Raw genomic sequence first — 19,464 nt, 5'->3', positions numbered from 1 at the left:
GGCCTGTTCACACCACTGTTTCAACCGGTTGAATTTCACAGCTAATTCAATTCATTCCGGTGGAAGTGGGGCAGCTGGCATCAGTTTCAGGGGCAAAGTAAATTTGTGCCATTTACTGATGGCGAGCCGTCTTGACAGCGCTGACCTTTGAGGGTGCACAGAGCCCACTAGAGAGTCCAGAATGGAGGAAGCCGCTGTAGCTTATTAGCTGTGTTGCACCATCCATTTTTATTCGACCTCCTCCGACAGAGAATAAAACGCTTCACGAAAGAACAAACGCGGAACGGTAGAGAAAAACTAGTTAGTGGTGAGCGGTGAGCTCGGCAGCAGTGTGCTCACCACGCTGCAGCTCTAACAAAGGTGCCCATGCTTTCCTCTCTGCCTGCGGCTGTCTTGACGTTTGCTTGGATGATGAACTGTTGGACTCTTTACATGCTACTTTCAGTACAATGTGCTGTGAGCTCATATGAAAATAATGTGTTCGACCTTTACACCTCCTTCCTTCATTCTTTGTGCTTCTGTGTTGCCTTTTACTCTCCTGACTCCTCTTCCTCCATCTCCTTCGCCTTCTCTTAGGTGTGTTGCCATTCTCAGCACCCATCTTCCCCTTCCCTCCCCCCCACACTGACTGCGTTGAAGCCCATCGTGTGTGCACCGCCGACCCTCCCTGCAAGGCGCTGTACCGGGGCTTGGAGCTATGTGCCGCCGACGCAATGGTGTCTCCGCTTGGGGAGCAGGCGGCGTCCGAGTGCCTGGAGGGACGGGACAATCTGCTGGCGAAGCACCCCTCTCTGTGGGCCTGCAAGTGCCAGCGTGGCTTCCGCAAAGAGGAGCAGTGCCTGCGCATATACTGGGGGGTTCGTCTGCTACCAGGTGAGGAGCTGGGGTTGGATTGTAGCCATGTATGTGGGTGCATGTCTGAATCTGGGTTACCATGCAGTACTGTTAGAAAAGCTAAATTCTGACATGACTCTTCAAATTAAAAAAAATGCTTTATGTACAAAACAGCTCAGGAGTCCAGAATGAATCATGTGCACAATTATGATTTAGGTAGAACCACATTAATCTTGTTTGCTCCCATTTGTTCTCAATTGTGTATATTTTATTTTGCAGACGTGTAAGATCACACTCATAAATAAATAAATGAAGATAATTATAGTTTTCATTTTGCCTGTGCTGTGCAGTTGGGTCAGAACACATGACAGAATCCAGACGGCAGGTTGCCAGCATCATGTTTAAAGCTGCACCAAACAATATTTATCACAAACAAAGGCTCAAATCTGTAAAGGGCCATGCATCCTGGCAAAACCAGAGAGCATTATCACCAACTCTGTAAAGCCTTTTAGTGGCTTTCAGTTGAGAGCTCTGTTTTTAAAGCCCATAAATTTACCGTTGTGGTCTCACCCATTCGCTAACACTGGAACGGGAACACTTATATAAATATATAAGCAATGTCGTGGCAGCGTGTGAACAAATATCGTGCAGCTTTAAAGGAAAGTTACATTTTCTCTGTTAATTGTGGCTCCAGGAGCTGTTTAGCAGAAGTTATGTATCCTCACTTCTAAGGAAACGGCTGGCTTTTACCTGTACTTTTCTTATTGACAACAACGGTAATAATGATATGCTCTGTAAAAACGTATCTGCATTTTTCAATTTTTAGAAACACAATACTTGTGTTTAGTAAGGCCTTGTAATTTCTAACATTTCTCAAACGAGAGGAAGTTGTGGATTTATTGGAAACTATTTTCAGTGGTGGATTAACATTTGGTGCTTTTGTGAGCATTCATGGCAGCAGGACAGTGTATGTGGGATTGAATTTAAAAAAAAAAGAAACACATGGACACAAGATGCACATTGAACACATGTAAGGAGGATGTTCATTGTTGGTTTTGGGCTTTTCCTTTCAAACTCTGCAGGATATTCAAAGTTTGTGCTGCATCATTTAATCTGAGTCATCTGACACTAACAGCACACATTGGGTGTAGTAGTTACAGGAGGTTAGCTGGAATGTGCCATTCTGGTAAACAACTGACATTTTATTGCAGCTATAAAAGTGGAACATGTTTTACTAACTAATCATATACAAAAACAAAAAAAAAGAACAGAGAAAAAAAGAAATCTGCAAAGTGTCTGGTAGGTATAGCTGTCAGATAATAGCAGTAAAAACCAGTCGATAATAATCCACTTGTTGCTTCCATCACTGGTGGTTTACTGAGAAGCCAACATGTGCAGGTGTTTTTTAGATATATATATTTTTTTGGGGGCTTTTCTGCCTTTAATGTATCGGACAGTGAAAGAGTGACAGAGAAACATGGAGAAAGGACACGGAGCAAATGAGCTGCTGGCTGGAATCGGACCGGCGCCGCTGCGTCGGGGACTATAGCCCCTGTACATGGGTCACCTGCCCGACCTGTCGAGCTGTCCGGCCGCCCATGTGCACGTGTTTTGACACATATTGTCTGCTGCTAATATCAACACCTTTAACCAAATCTGAAGCTTCCTGTTTAACCATAAACAGCATAAACGTGTGTCATAATCCCAAACCGGCGTCATGTACAAGAGAAAGTGAAGTCCAGTCAAACACCTCACTCAGAACACACACACACACACACACACACACACACACACACACACACACACACACACACACACACACACACNACACACACACACACACACACACACACACACACACACACACACACACACACACACACACACACACACACACTCAAAGTCGCGGAGGCATATCCGAAATGCTGGTGAGATGTGTGCATCAGTAAGTGAGCTCACACTAGCCAGCGGACTCCTCCTCCCCTGTGGCCTATTAGTCACTGGAGCATTAGTGTAATTACACACTCTTCAGTTCCCAACGCTGCTAGGCTGCTCTAGCGTGTCATTACCATAAATATATAGCCTGGAATAGGATTTACATACATAAACACTTTACATGCTATTACATTCTTGATTGAGTTTGTACTTTGGAGTATGCTTAAATAATTTGTGGAACAAACGGCTTGTCCACTAGTCAATCAAGGCACTGCTAATGGGTTTCACAATTGGACAAAAGCTGCCTTTAATAACATGAGCTCATGGTGACTTTGGATTTGGCCCCCTATCAGTCTTACCCTTCGTTTTGTCCATGTTGATGAGATTCAAATGACATAGCTGTGTGTTATTGGTTGATAATGGTTGTTTTTACGACATTACATGCATATAAATTCCTCAGTCCAAATTCATTTTTCAGATATATTCTCCTTTTTCATAACTCTCCTGGGAGGTGGACTCTGCTGAGCAGGTTGTTAGGAGAAACACTGCACATGGTAGGCATAAAAAAGATCAACTGTCCCGTCAAGAAGGGATCTGCTTCACAACAAATCCATATTTGAAGGCTTCTTGTAACTTGTTACTTCAATTGTTCATGTTTTTATGCAGCATGCTTCTTTCCAAGGATGTCATGAGAACATGGAAACCACTTCATGTTTGTGCATTTGTGGCGTGGACAAAGTTAATGGGATCCACAGAGATTCTGTCACTCTTAAACAATAAGTGTTGCAAGGGTCTAAAATACAAGGTTGAGCCCCTTTCTACAGCGCCCGTTGATATGTTGACCTCAGCATTTAAAGTCCTTCACATGTGGAGAGAGATCAGGTGGCCAATCTGAAAATAAATCAAAACTGAATTTTTTAAAAATCCTCAACATTTTGCGGCTCAAGGGGCGTGGCTGGCTTGATTGACAGTCGACAGCGACCATACAGATGAAGTGAGCAGAAGGCGGTAAATGTGGGCGGGCAGAGAGGCCCCGCCTCTCAATCCGTCTGACCAATCGCTGCTCCTATGGCTCCGCCCCCCTCCCACGATTGTTGTGTCACTGGCTCCAAAAATCCAAGATGTCAACCAGGAAGTAGCAAAACCCTGGCTTCATGTTCTCAGTGCAGAAACCAACAGGTGACGTCACGATAGCTACGTCCATCTGTTATACAGTCTATGTGATCATGGTGCAGTTGAACATGGCAGTGTTCTGAACTAAACGTGGAGTTACCTTTGCACTAACAAAAATAACCATTTATTAATGTGACACAGGCTATCTAGACATTCTAAATAGAAATAGATCTGTAGATTTAAATTTAGTATGGACACCATGAGGGAAATCTTGACAGGAGCTCTTCACAGTATGGTCCAAGTCACACTGTGAAGGCATAAAATATGAACAGTATGTAAGGGTTACAACAAACGTTCTTTATGAGGAGGAACTGTGAAAGAAGACTCTCGGTCATCCGCCCCCCTATAATTAATCAGAATGACTTAACATGGATCAAAGCACATGCTGGATTTGTATCTGTCTTAAGGAGGTTTGGTACCACTACAGTGCCCATGCACACAGAAAGGCACAAGTAAGTTGTACATCCTCAACAACACAACTACATGCTGAGGGTGCGAAAGCTGTTGTTGGCAGTCATCTGTCAGCTTGTACTTTCTCCTGCATGCTCCTCATGCTGGTGCAGATGGTTGATAGTACAGACAACATTGAGCAAGGTTAAATAATAAGGATTAAAAAAGGCTCAGCAATTTGTAAAGCGAATGTGATCATAATTAATGTGAACTGTGAATGAATGGAAAAATGTTAACGTGATAAGTGCTTTGCAGAGTCCTTCTCTTCAGAAAATAAGAGCAAATCTGCCTTCCCACAGTTATTTTTTCATACTTGATTATATTTGTGTTGTTGAGAGAAGGTGAAATAGAAGTCAAGACCCGCTCAGTGAGTTCTGTTTATTCTGGTAGGTGGTAGAAGGTGGAGGACATTAGGTGTGGGTGAGTACTCTCTACTGCTACATTATGAAGGGAAAGTCATAGAAGTAAGGAAGTTAAAGTTTTTGAATGTGCACACGACTGGCTTTACTTCAGGGACGTCTCTGCAGTGCCGGAGATGCAGGGGGAGGCCTTTGTTCTCCTAATTAGCTTTTGGGAAGTAAATGTCAGTTCGGTACAGTGAACTGTCAGGAAACACACAGTCCAATTTAATTTAGAGATAGAACTGAATATATCACAGAATCATTTACTTTGCACACGGAGCAGGTTGGTGGTGAGGCCAAGTGAAGTATGTTTGATGTGTTGTCAGCGATTTGAGACAGAACTGTGTTTCTGGGTGATCTGCTAGTTTAGATTCGGCATGAGTCATGTTGACACCAACGTTCTTTTAATAATTGCAGGATTTTCCACCACTGTCATATCTCTTTTATGTATCATTGTCTATGACTCATTTCTTGCTGATGGCCCCATAAAGTGTTATTTTGACTCTTATGCAGTGACGTAACCAACATGGATCACGCCGTCATCTGGGATCAAACTGGGACCATATTCTGAAACAGTTTTGAAAAGTCATCATGACACTTTCAGTTTCAGTTGCTAAATGTGCATTTATATAACATGAACTTGTACTTTTTCACGGACACGTATCCCCTCCATTTTTTAATGAGGCTGATGCTAATTTATCAAACAAAAAACGTACGTACTTTCTTTTAGGGCTGGTCCAAATAGCAATTTCTGGGTTCCGGATATTGGGACAAATATCCGAATGTCCGGATCGCAAAATCAAAAGAACAAGATGGTGTAACTGAAAGAGTGTTGTTCAAACCTCACACAGTGAATATGATTACATGTAGCATATACAGCACATGTTCTTTGGTCAGATGAGACCAAAATAAATATGTCTGAGCATGTTTGACATGAACCTGGCCAGGACAGCCACAGTGAATGCATACAGCCGTGGCCAAAAGTTTTGAGAATGACATAAATATTAATTTTCACAAAGTCTGCTGCTTCAGTTTTTATAATGGCCGTTTGCATAGACTCCAGAATGTTACGAGGAGTGATCAGATCAACTGCAATTAACTGCAAAGTCCCTCTTTGCCTTGAAAATGAACTTAATCCCAAAGAAGACATTTCCACTGCATTCCAGCCGTACCACTGAAGGACCAGCTAACATCATGTCAGTGATTCTCCCGTTAACGCGGTGTGGGTGTTGATGAGGTCAAGGCTGGAGATCAGTCTGTCATGACTGAGTTAGAATAACAGACTGGATGCTTTAAAAGAAGAATGGTGCTCGACATCATTGTTCCTCCTCTGTTAACTGTGGTTACCTGCAAGGAAACACGTGCGGTCATCACTGAGTTGCACAAAAAGGGCTTAAAAGGGACGGATATTACAGCAGGTAAGATTGTACCTCAGTCAATCAAGATCATCAAGAACTTCAAGGAGAGAGCTTCAGTTGTTGCAAAAAAAGGCTCTAGGGCACCCAAGAAAGTCCAGCAAGCACCAGGACCAGCTCCTGAAGTTGATCCAGCTGTGGGATCGGACCACCACCAATGCAGAGCTCGCTCAGGAATGGCAGCAGGCAGGTGTGAGTGCATCTGCAGCACAGTGAGGTGAAGACTTTTACAGGAAGGCCTGGTGTCAAGAAGGGCAGCAAAGAAGTCACTTCTCTCCAGAGAAAACATCAGGGACAGACTTGTATTCTGCAGAAGACACAGGGATTGGACTGCTGAGGACTGGAGTAAAGTCATTTTCTCTGATGAATCCTCTTTCTGATTGTTTGGAGCATCTGGAAAAAAGCTTGTTTGGAGAAGACAAGGTGAGCGCTGCCATCAGTCCTGTGTCATGTCAACAGTAAAGCATCCTGACACCATTCATGTGTGGGGTTGCTTCTCAGTCAAGGGAGTGGGCTCACTCTAAAACACAGCCATGAATAAAGAACGGTACCAGAACATCCTCCGAGAGCAACTTCTCCCAACCATCCAAGAGCAGTCTGGTGATGAACAAAGCCTTTTCCAGCACGATGGAGCACCTTGCCATAAAGAAAAAGTAATAACTAAATGGCTCGGGGAACAAAGCATAGAGTTTTTGGGTTCATGGCCAGGAAACTCCCCAGATCTTAATCCCACTGAGAACTTGTGGTCAATCCTCAAGAGGCAGGTTGGCAAACAAAAATCCACAAATTCTGACAAACTCCAAGCATTGATTATGTAAGAAAAGGATGCCATCAGTCAGGATGTGGTCCAGAAGTTGATTGACAGCATGCCAGGGAGAACTGCAGAGGTCTTGAAAAAGAAGGATCAACACTGCAAATACTGACTTGTTGCATGAACGCAGTGTAATTGTCAATAAAAGCTTTTGATACGTATGAAATGCTTGTAATTATATTTCAGTATACCAAAGAAACATCTGACAAAAACACCTAAAAACCCTGAAGCAGCAGACCCTGTGGAAAGTTAGTATTTGTGTCATTCTCAAAACGTTTGGCCACGACTGTCGTACTGATAGTGAAGCACGGAGGTGTGACGATGTGGGGCTGCACGAGTGAAAAGCTATTGTTGGGGAGTAGACATATATAGATGCCACCATGAGTGCCTGCAGATATATAACATACTGGCCGACAAGATGACTCCCAGTCAGCAGAAGCATGATAACGATCCAAAGCCCAGTTCAAAATCACACAAATGTTTCTGAAGTAGAAAAAAGTGAAAATAGGACATGGCCAAGTATGGCACTGACTGGAGACTAACAGAACACCTTTGGGGATATTTGTGGACATTGGCATCCTCCGTACTGACCAGGACTGTGTCTGTCTTCAAAAATTATGTGGGACATCGTAAAACTAAGCTAGTTGTTAGATTTTTATTTTAAATTCGAGTAAACACCCTGCTGATTAACTTATAAATGATGCAGTCACTACAGCGTGATAAAATTTGAACTCATTTGACATGAGATGGATATAAAACACTTTATATGAAAACAAGTGTTAGTTTTGAGGAGACTCTCAGTCATCCACTCCTTTATTGTCAATCATAAAAGAGCTGCAATCAAATGAATCACTGCTGAACTTACTTTCAACAAGAACAACTAATGTTTGTCAGTACTGAATCGTTGGAAACAAGCACATTACTGTGTTTAGCACAGCAAAACAACCTTTTCATGAGTTTAGAGTGTTTCTGTGTTAGTTTACAACTGGTTTGGATTTTTGACCCAGTACATTTTCACAGAGAAGTTAGAGTAAAAATAGTTTTGTGGTGTACCCCAAGGTTCAATCCTGGGTCCCATTCTCTTTCTGTTTAAAGTAGAGTTGTAGCTGTTTTTCTATATATTATGGACAAAGGACTTTCCTGAAAAACTGGCAGTGTAGTAATGTAGTTTGATCATTATGTTGTTGCATGTGATCCACATGGTCAGATTATATTGAAATGTTTAAAACGGAATACATGCTTCCAGTTGTTAAAAACATAATGCCTTGGTTACAGTATTCAGCTCTAAGATTGAGGGTGGAGGTACTGTTGGGGATGGGGTGTTAATTGGTGGTGTTTTTCCATTTCTGTTCTATTGTTCACCCAAATGTTTGTCTTAGCGTTGTTCCAACAAGCTTTATTGGTTTGCCAGTGTTTTATATGCTTCTTTTTCCTCAGGGGAAGATGAGCTGGAAACATCTCCCTATGACGACACACTAGTGGATACTCGCATGGCCTCTTTAGTGTCAGGTAAACACACACACACACACACACACACACACACACACACACGCAGTACTTGCCATAATTAGGCTGTTTGAGTCAGTGTCCATCACAGTCACACATGAAGTATTTATTGGCAGACAGCTCTGTAGGTCTGCTGCACTGGTCATACAAATACCATGCCAGGGAAGCAAATCAATTAATCACTAGGACGCCAATATTAATATGCATCAGTCAGTACACTAGCAAGAGGCTACGCTGCTTTTTTTCACTGGTCATCTCTGCTTTTAGTTCGTCCATGTCTGCCAGGTCCACATACATACATACATACATGCAAAGATTCAAACCCAGCCAGTAGCTGTGAGGTGATAGGTGTCGCACCACCACACTGCCCAAAGTTAGGATTATAGCAAATAAAGTCCTGCCAATCATTATTGCTAAGTGTCCGGCATTAACGTGCTTTCACATCAGGACGCACACCTTCCTGCATTGGCATTGGTGAGTAGCAGACTCAGCCATAAGAACATACGTCCATCATAGAGTGGACAGTTCACACCAGCCCTCGATTTCTTGCTGCCTCCTACATCTTCACATTTCTGTCACCAAGCATTTCCCTGATGTTCAGAGGGTCTCTGCACACATTACACATTAGTCATGATTAAACTGGAATGTGAATGGCACTGGAGAGACTTGTTGCAGGTGTTGTGAATATTAAGCTCATGTAATTTTATTTACAGTATTACGGCATGTCCTTTTATGTATTGTGTACATCTTCTTGTGTAGTCTACTGCTCAACATGTATTCCATCTGTGTATGTTTGTTTTCTGCCTTCTCTGACACCGTTGTTCTAACGTTCCTCCCCAGTCTCATCTTTCATGCAGCTGGACGGTGAGAACCAATGCCTGAAGGCAGCACAAGACTGCGGCCTGTATGAGAAGTGTGGGTCGCTGCGATCAGAGTACGTCCTGGCCTGCACCAAGCGGGTGCCCGGGACCACCCGATGCAACCAGCACAAGTGCCACCGAGCCCTGCGACGCTTCCTGGAGCGGGTTCCTGAGGAGTACAGTTTGGGTGTCTTGTTCTGCCCCTGCACCAACACCCTGTGTGGTGAGAGGAGGAGGAAAACCATTGTGCCCTCCTGCTCCTACCAAGACATGGAGGGTCTGCAACACAACTGCCTCCATCAGCAGAGCTTCTGCCGTCGAGAAGACATCTGCAGGTTAGAAATGAAGGCCAGAAAAAATGTAGTACTTTAAAATGGCTATAATGGTGTTATATGAGGTACTCTGATTGTATATTTATTGTATAATATTACTGATTACATACAGTATGGGTTTAATCTCATTGCAGCTCACCAGTTTTAAGCTATAAATTGTGTCGACTGTGAAACTATGAGGAGTTTAGAGTGTTGGAATGCTTGTTGTGTTGTGGCTATTGCATGGCGAGCGCAAATAGTTCAAAATAGGAACAGATAATCCTTCACGTCAGTGAACCAGGATGTCATCGTTTGCATTCATCAGTGACAATATATATGTTTTCTTGCCATCTCTGGTGTTCTCTGTGATGTGTGAGATTTTTCAAGCACTTGCGCAGTCAGAGAGTATTAATGTAACATGATTGTTGTGGCCATCACCACGGCCTTAAAGGTTGGTGTATTTACTGACCAAAAACATGCTTGTTATCCAGGAACAGACCAGCACTAGTCAGTCACGGTAGTCGTTCAGTTGATGGTTGTGCTTCATTTGAGTAGAGTTCTATAAAATTAGCTTTTGCTCTGTCTGTTTATGGTAAAGCGGTGCTCCATCTCGCTATTTCCTCAGAACTCAACACCACAAAGATGGTTTGCTAGTGGTCCACAGTACCATGTGTCAGCATTCCTGATGTTGACCTCCATACAAATGATTGTCATGGATTGTGAATGAATTTGTGGATGCTGCTTACACAGTTACTATATACCACACTGGGCCTAATGTAAGACAGCTATCCCTTTTCCAACATCTGTTTTTTTGAGAAAAAGACTTTCACAAAAGATCTCCTCATTACCAAAGCCGTTCCTCTTGTATAGTAAAACATAAGTCAACCAAATCCCACACTCACTCCGTCAGGCTCCTGGAGCTCACAATCATTTTCTCTGACAGGTGATTTTTTATTTTATTTTTTTTTCAAACTGTCAATTTCAGGTCATCATTTGTGACAGCTGGAATTCTTGGCTGTTTGAGAAATGTTGCCCGTGCTTCATTTCTGCAGTGAAGACGTTGGGAGACTCCATGAACTTGTTTTCAACCATCATGAATTCATAGCATATAGGATGTAGGACAGGAAACACTTTGTGGAAAACCCAAATTAAGGCTACAAACAGCTCACAATGCAACACTGTGTAGATGACTGGAAAGATGAGAAAAAGTCTTATATTTGAGCCAAGTACAACATTTTGAACTGATAATGATGATTATTGAAATAGATTTTTGTGTGTAGAAGCTTTCCCACCCTCTAATGTTTAATGTGAAGGCAGCTGGTATAGACGGTGAAATATGCATCGAACTGCCTCAGGAACCAATAATGAAAGGACAGATAAAAGACAAGACTATAGACGAACAACAATGTGCCAATGCTTTGCAAAAAAAAAAAAAAATACAAAAAATAAAGCATTTGGTGCTCGACTTAAAACTGTGCATCTGAACCTAAATTTACATGCACACAAACAGACTCTCAACATACACACCCACCCTAATTTCTTGCCTCCACTTCATGTTTGATGCTGAGTTGTTGTTTGTGTTGTTGCCAGGTCCAGACTGGCTGATTTCCTTAACAACTGCCAGCCATCTCATCTGACGGCCAGCGGCTGTCTGAAAGACTCACCAGGCCTCTGCCTCCGAGCCTACGCTGGACTCATAGGTACAGAACACAAGGAGACGGGGGGATGGAGGAGGAGCAGCTGAATTACATAAAAAGAGAAGGCTGCGTTGTATCGCCACCAAGACATAAATCTGTGATAGATACCTCAGACAGAGGCAGAGGAAATGCTGCAGTTTGGCAGTGATTTTAACCAGAATGTAAAACATTATGAAAACATTTATCAACCAGCCAGCCAAAGTAATTTTATAATTGCAAAGAAATGACTATTGCCACCTGTGTTGTCTGCAGCTCAAAGTATGTGTGCAATGAAACCACTGAGTGGGCAGAAAGAAAAAAAAAAAGGTAATTAATCTAAAAGTCAAAGTTTCAGATCATACGATGACAGAGGAAGTGTGAGATAAATGCAAAAGATGTTAGCTAACTAGCTAGCCTGTCTGCTTTCTTTTTAAGTTCTGTGGTTTGTTTTCTTCACTCAAACACTGAAATTCACCACATCATGTGAGCTACAGCAGCTCAATGGGTGGTTGTGTTTTATCATAAATGAGCACACGTAAATGAGCGTCATTTATATTCAAGTCAGATGGATTTTTATCAGCACCGGTGGTGAAGACTTCCGTGACCCCCACGCCGCTTCACAACATCATCAACCTGCATCTTTTGTTGTTTTCACTGAGAGACTCTTAGAAACTACGTCCTGTTGACTCATCTAATTTCACCAATCCCAGCCTCCTCGACTCCTCAGCTGTCCAGTCTTTGACCTGGAAATCAATTGTCGCAAAGGAACGTCTCAATTCCTAAAATGCACCTCGGCTTGGGAGGATGGAGGAGGCTGCTGGAGGTGCTCTGAGTGAGGATGCACAGGTGGATTCCGACTGCGTCCTCGATGAACTCGTGATATAAAAGAGACGTAAACACACAGCTGGAATACACAAACAATGCCGGCAGCAGAATGTGTGCAAGTGATAAATAGCGCTAATTATTAATACATGTCGCTCTTTGTGTTTGCGGTGCCGTTTTGTGTGCCACAACACTTTTATGCTTCACACTGCACGTGCATGGTAAATTAAAATAAAAAAAGTGGGAGATGCGAGGATGTGCAATTAGTGAAGTCAGATAAGGGGTATGTGTAGATAAGTGGGGTAACAAACAAAATGTTCTGCTCCTATGTGCTTCTATGGCTCTTGTGTTTTTTACCAACATGTTCAAATCTCTGAAAAAGAGAAGAACATTATGTACGTTATGGTTGTCATGAAGGACTGCAACACATGGCAACGGTGAAATCAACATTTAGTGTACGACAGTGACTAAAACTTGATTTAGTTTTTTTCATTTTAAACATTAATACATTTCCATACTCTACTATGAGCTCTTTTGCATCCAAAGTAAGTGGTTGGAACTTCTGCCTTCTGGGAGACTTCCTTCTGAGGTTTTCTGAGCATGTCCACCTGGGAGGAGACCACAGGGTAGACCCAGAACTTGCTGGAGGGATCATATATGTCATCTGGCCTGGGAAGTCCTCGGGCTCCCCCAGGAAGAACTGGAAATGGTTGCTGAGGGGACAGACAGCTGGAATGACCTGTTTTATCTGCTCCCTCTGCGATCCAACCTCGAATAAGTGAGAGATAATGGATGGATAGATAAATACATCTCCATCCACTGGAATCCATACCATCGGCTCGACTCGTTGCTTTAGCACATGAACATGCTGGCTTGCATGAAGAGAGGGAGTGAACTGAAGCCTGAAGACCAAGACACTGAGGTTAAACCAGAAAAGAAGAAAGAAACAGTCACTAAATCCATCAACAGAGCTAATAATGCAAAAATCAATCAATCAATCAGAGTCCAGCAAGGAGTGGACGGGTGAAAGGATCGAGGTCGGAGCAGGAGACAATGTGCAGGAAAAGACTGCGAATGGAGGGATCAGACAGGGCAGAAGTGAAGGAGAAGAAGCAGCAAGATAGAAAGTGAGGTGGCATGACAGCTGACAACAGATGTGGATAGAGTAGTGTTGAGTGGCTTTCTGTTCACTCTGACAGTGATGGATGACTTTTGTATCAGGCTCATAGCTTTTTTAAAGGTACAGTCATTTACACTGAGGCAGGCTGCCACAGATAGACTCCTGTCGGATGTTGTCTTTTTTTTTTTTGAAAAACGGGGAAAAAGGGAAATGAATTAAGAAGTGGTATTGTAAAGTGTGTCATATCCAAAACTCAGTGTTGGCTAATAGCTATGTGTTTATATATAAATGAATGAATGAATGAATGAATGAATATATATATAAATAAATAAATAAATTTCTCTGAGAAGTCAGAAATTAATCAGGCATCACACTTTTCTGTTCAGTAATGCAAGTAAATAATAATTTACCATCTTAATCAAGAAATAATAATGTGCTTTACTGTTTTTGTTTTTTTCAGGGTTTTTTTTGTAAATTTTAAAAGTAATGGAAACAACAATAATGATAATTTTGCATTAAATGATCATTCTGGTTAAAGAGCTTCTCCATCCTGGTGTCATGACAGAAACATAAGAAATGATTGTGGTGATTACTAATGCTGTTAATTGTGGGCAGCTGTGGCATAAACCTGACACTGGGTGGTGTTCCAATAAATATAACCAATAACAACACCCAGACAGTTACGGTTATCTAAACTCTTTTGGTTTCTGGTGACAGAAGCCTTGACAGTCAAAACGATTCCATGTGTAAGTCCACCATTCACCTTAGCCGTCGTCAGTACCTGGATTTCCAACAGAATGTAGAAAACATGGTTTCTGTGTCTGTGGAATTACTCACAAATCTTCTCAGAGCTTTTTCTTTGCAAATAGAAAATGTCTGTATGACTGATGGAAGCTCACCTAAAGACCAGCGTGTGTTCAATCCAAACGTAGCACTTCCTATACAATGCTGCTGCTACTACTAATGATAATAATAATTCTAAACATAATTGTACAATATGTATAAAAAAATATATACTAGTCAGAAAGACAATATCTTTCTCCACACACTGTCATGGATGAGCAGCTTTGTTCTGTATACGTGTACTTTGTTGGAGACAGGCTTCTCCTGTCGGGCAGAAAACTGCTTCCACTGATCTAAACCACGATGGTGGGCTTTAGGTGTAATTTCAAGAATATGTAGCTTGTAAAATATTTGGTTTTTTCGCAATTTAGATGAGAGTTGGATTAGAAGAAGTGTTAAATATGGAGCTGAGGTCAGGAGGTGGTAACCCTGGCTTACCATAAAGGGTGGAGGCAGGTGGAAGTCGTTGGCCTTCCGCCTGCAGCTAATGGATTAACACATTAGATCCACTGTGTTAAATCCAAACACACACAAAATGTGGAAAGCAGAATTTGTGGTTGCCAGGTGACCTGACAAGACTGTAAATACAATAAACTACCATTTTTAAATTCCAGTCTGTGTGCAGACTGACTTTTGTCCTGTGGCCGAGCCTGGGTAGTTGTTTTCTGGTTCTGGGTTTCATGCTCAGCTTGGCCGACTGCTCTCCAGCTCCACCTTTAAGCTTGATGCACAGACATTAGATTCACTTTAACATCAAACTATTAGAAAAAAGCAAAAGCATTGCATTTTTAAAAACATCAAACTGCTTCTTTAGATGTTGTAGTGTTTGTGTTGCAGTCAGGCATGGGGTTTGCTCACTTAGCTCAATTTAAAATTTGGCTTTTCTGGCTCTGAACATTGCCAAAATGGCACCAAACGGAAAACACTATCTTCTCCAGGCTTTGATATATCTCTTCAGTTCCTTCAGGGAAGGTCATTGAGTCGACATCATGTTGCTCTGCAGGCAATGGTTTAGCTGGAAAAGAACAGAAACCATTTGTGTTTTGGCCCGAGAACAATTTCCCACCAAATTGCTCAGAGTAAAAATGCACTGCAGAAGCCAGTGGAGGCTTCCAGTCCTTTAGAACATGGTGTCAATAAAATGAAACATGTAGACCCTCTGACTTGTCCAAAGCTAAGACTCTTTCAAAAACCTTTGACCCTTCTGTGCACAGGTACCATCATGACGCCCAACTACATCAGCAACAGCTCTGCAGACGTATCGCTGTGGTGCAACTGTGAAGGCAGCGGCAACCAGTGGCAGGACTGTCAAAGACTGCAGCGCCTCTTCACTCACAACACCTGCCTGCGTGAGTCTACGCTGTCTTTACATACGTGTTTCATGTGCTGGTCTACGGGTTTCTATTGGCATCTGGTATAAATTGGTTCCAGTATGACATTTTTATTAGACTGTTAGCTACAGTATGTTTTTATTTGCAGCGTCTGTATTTGTGGTTGACAGGTTTTGTATGGCTGTGCCTATACAGAGAGCACAACCAGGACTGGTGGCTGCATCTTCTGTAGTCTACAATAGCTAAATTACATTTCTGTTAATCAATGAGTTAACCACACAACAATAGCAGCTCTGTGCTTTAAAGGCAGACAGTGGGCCAGTATCAGTTTTCTTGTCTTATTCACAAAAAGACAGCAAATAATCACATTTCCAAAATGTCAGACTGTCCTTTTGAAGTGTTTTCCTTCGTTTTTGCTGCTGAAGCCATTCATGCAGCACAAAATAGGGTGAAAGGAATTCCTCAGAGATTTTCTACATGTAAGGATCTTATTTATTTACAGACGTTTCCTGAGGACATGGCTTAAGCTACTCCGTGCAGTCAGTTTTTTCTAATAAAATATTTCCTTATTAAAAGATAAGAAAATTCTTTCTAATGGTTTATTATTTGTTTCTGTCCCATGATGCTCAGATCCTTCTAACCCTAAAGCACTTGAATGTCTAGATTTGTGGGATCACGGTGCAGTGGTTAGCACCGTCACCTCAGAGCACCAGGGTACTGATGTTGAACCTTCTGGACCAGGGGTGTCCAATCCTGGTCCTCGAGGTTCAAATGATCAGCTCCTCATCAAGCTCTGCAGAAGCCTGATAACGATCCTGATCATTTGAACCAGGTGTGTTGGAAGAAGGGAAACATCTAAAACATGCAGGACTGTGGCCCTCCAGGACCAGGATTGGACACCCCTGTTCTGGACCCGTCTGTGTGAAAACCCGCTGGCCAGAGACATGCATGGGAGGTTAATTGGTGATTCTAAATTAGCTGTAGGTGTGAGTGTGAGCCTGCGTTGTTGTGTTTTGTGAACTCTGTGATGGACTGTCAACCGGCCGCATGCCCAGCGTCACCTGGGATCCACTCCAGTCCCCCACAGTCCTCACACAGTGATTTGAATATAGGCAGCCACATTAAAAAAGAACAAAACAAAAAACAAAAAAAACTTACTATGCATATTGATTGTTTTAATAAAATCTGTTTTAAATTATGTATCTGAGGAGCAGAATTAAGAAAACAGCATTAATATGTCACCATCAAAGGTGCTGCGAGGAACAGCTCAAAGGGAATAAGTGAAAAAATGAGTTTGACACGATGTCTGCTGAATCTGTCTGGGTGGCAGCCTCCTGCAGCGACGCTCACAGCATGAGCTGAACTCTACTTTATATGTCAGCGACATGCTCCAGCCTTGGCGTCCAGAAGATTCTTACAGCGTGGATGTGCACACGAGGCCTTTGCAGGGCTGGAAAGGTATCAAGAGAGGAGCCGGTGGGTAAAGCCCTCCAGCTGTCACTCAATCACAGCAGCTGTCAATAAGGCCGTCGATACACACTGAGCCCGTATGTCCAAACACTAAAGCCGAGATCGATGCGTCAATGCACTTCCCATAAAGCTTGGTGATTTATCAAGCTGCCGACAGCCTTAACAATAAAGCTGCCAAATAGATATGTTGGTTCACGCCCACTCAGTTGCAGCGACGTAAGCCAGCCGAGCACACACACACACACACACACACACACACACAGAGGCAGTGATGTGGCTGTGTCTCTATGCAGGTAACTCTATTAGCTGGATGGGGAACCCCGGTTCCCTGCCTGCAGACATCACCCAGCCTCCCGCTCCCAGACCCTCCCCGCTGGTTCAGGAGGACGAGCTGCTGAGCAACAACCACCTGCCTGAGCAAAACATCATTGTGAGTATGCTTGAGCTCATCAAGCGCCCTGCCTTCACGTTTTAAATTACCTTTCATACTTTCATCCCAAGGCCTTTTCCATTATCTTTGGTTTGAGCACATCACTGTCACACTGTGCTGTTTATTTATTTACCCTTCTATCCTTTATACCTCTTTTGTTGTGCCAGCATTTGATTTTTGCAGCCTTAAAACTTTGAGCCTGCAAAAATCCAACAGATAATGTTTATATATTTACCAGTTCTCCTAGTTTACCAACTACTGTATGACTTACTATTTTAACTCGGATATGAACAACATTTTTGAGAATCATCAAGATCAATTAGTGGAAAAGGTTTAAAGATTTTCTGAAGAAATTTCCGTTCAATTTTAAAATCACATGCGTTTTGTTGCATTACAGGATATAATCTGGTTGTCAGTGCATCTATGAGTACATTATAAACAGGAACAGCCAGTCCAGCATATTTTCTATGGCCCCGGTTTACCGACATGTAACAAACACAGTCTAAAAACAGATCTGGAAAGAGGCTTGCAGTACATTCATGGCTTCCTCAATTTTCACACAAAAGCTGAATTTTCAAGAAGAAAAGAAGATGTTCCTGTCGAGAAAAATAAACAAAGCAAAGAAGGAGATCCACTTCAGAGTACAACGATGCAGCTCCTGACAGGATTTAAATTACAGGTTGAGCCGTGGGTTTGCTGAAAAACAGGAGGTAGCCTAATTTGAGCTGTGATTATTACCGGGGGAAGGTGTGAAACATTACTGACACACACCAGAATCAGTGGCCAAGGCGGGTAATATTACAGCTTCAATTCACTTAAGTCCAGTTCAGTTTTATTTATATAGTGCCGATTCACAACACATGTCCTCTGTTTGCATAGTAAGATGAAGACCTTACAAACTGTATACAGAGAACTCCAACACATCTACCTTCTTTTGCATTCCCCTTGAGCAAGCACTTAGGGAGAAAAAAGCCCCTTTAGCAGGAAGGAAACCAGCCCAGCAGAGCGAGGCTCAGGGAGGGAAGCCGTCTGCCTCGACCAGCTGGGGTCAGTCAGCCCACCTTCCCAAAGAAATAGGTCCTGTCCAAAGATGGGACTTTATAAAGGCTACAGCTGAAGCACTATGTTAGGTTAGTCTGTGAGCATGTTAACATTTGTTTGTGGATGTTTACTTACAGGAGTGTCGAGGTATTTGTGTAAGTACCATGCTGTGTTGTCCACTCACAGATTCAGCTCAGTCTGAAGGTTGTATTTACTGTTTCAGTGGCCGGTAGGGTAACTGCACACATTTCTCAGTAGTATGTTGTTTAGTATGTGAAGGAAGAGGGGCTTTATCTTTGAACGAGATCTTACTTTAAGGGAGAAACAATACCTCACCTCAAGATACATTTCTCAACTATAACTGACCACACAGTCAAGACTGACTTTATGAATAGTTTTTTTCATGTAAATGGGAAATGGTCTACACTTGCATAGCTTATAGTGCCTTTTGACCCCCAGCTAGGGTCTACAACGTGCTGTACCGTGTGTCTTTTAATGGACCCATCCCTACACTCATTCACCTACTGTGGGGTGCAACTAGGGGTTGTAACTTGCCCAAGGACACTTCAGCAAACGGAGAGGTCAAGGATCAAACCGCCAACCTTGTGATTAGTGGATAACCTGCTCCACCACTGAAGCCATGGGCGCCCATGTTGAGAAAATGATGAGCCAAACATCTAGCGAAGTAGTATTAAAGTATACCATGGATACAGTAGACTTTGATTAGTGCGGCTTTAAGCAATATAGGTGAATTATTTAATTTATCTTCTTGTGCAAATGAAGCTGCAATTGAAACATTCTGAGAAGTTGCAGGCCAGGCATAGCTCAAGCTCATCTCACGGACTAGATTATGAAAATGTAGGAAATGCAGTTCCTGTATTGTGGATGGAGCAAATGATGTGTATAAAAGATAGACGTAGTGTTGAAGCCTTGGGTTGGACATTTGGCTGACTCCATTCTGGTCTTTTAAAACTGAACATAATGAGCTAGCGGCTATCTATCTATCTATCTATCTATCTATCTATCTATCTATCT

General features: G+C 42.5%; 1 protein-coding gene across 1 annotated transcript in view; it reads left to right on the top strand.

Moving 5' to 3' along the window:
- LOC103363214 (GDNF family receptor alpha-4-like) overlaps positions 1-19,464 on the top strand; it is a 52,949-nt gene that overhangs the window by 23,411 nt on the left and 10,074 nt on the right. The window contains exons 2-7 of the mRNA XM_008289871.1: positions 577-873; positions 8,457-8,528; positions 9,366-9,720; positions 11,287-11,396; positions 15,372-15,506; positions 17,252-17,388. Of these exons, the coding sequence (XP_008288093.1) occupies positions 577-873; positions 8,457-8,528; positions 9,366-9,720; positions 11,287-11,396; positions 15,372-15,506; positions 17,252-17,388 (1,106 nt within the window). The remainder of the gene's footprint in view (positions 1-576; positions 874-8,456; positions 8,529-9,365; positions 9,721-11,286; positions 11,397-15,371; positions 15,507-17,251; positions 17,389-19,464) is intronic.

Source organism: Stegastes partitus, unplaced genomic scaffold (assembly GCF_000690725.1).
Source record: "Stegastes partitus isolate 25-593 unplaced genomic scaffold, Stegastes_partitus-1.0.2 Scaffold642, whole genome shotgun sequence".
NCBI classification, from domain to species: domain Eukaryota; kingdom Metazoa; phylum Chordata; class Actinopteri; family Pomacentridae; genus Stegastes; species Stegastes partitus.
This window is presented reverse-complemented; position numbering and strand designations above follow the sequence as displayed.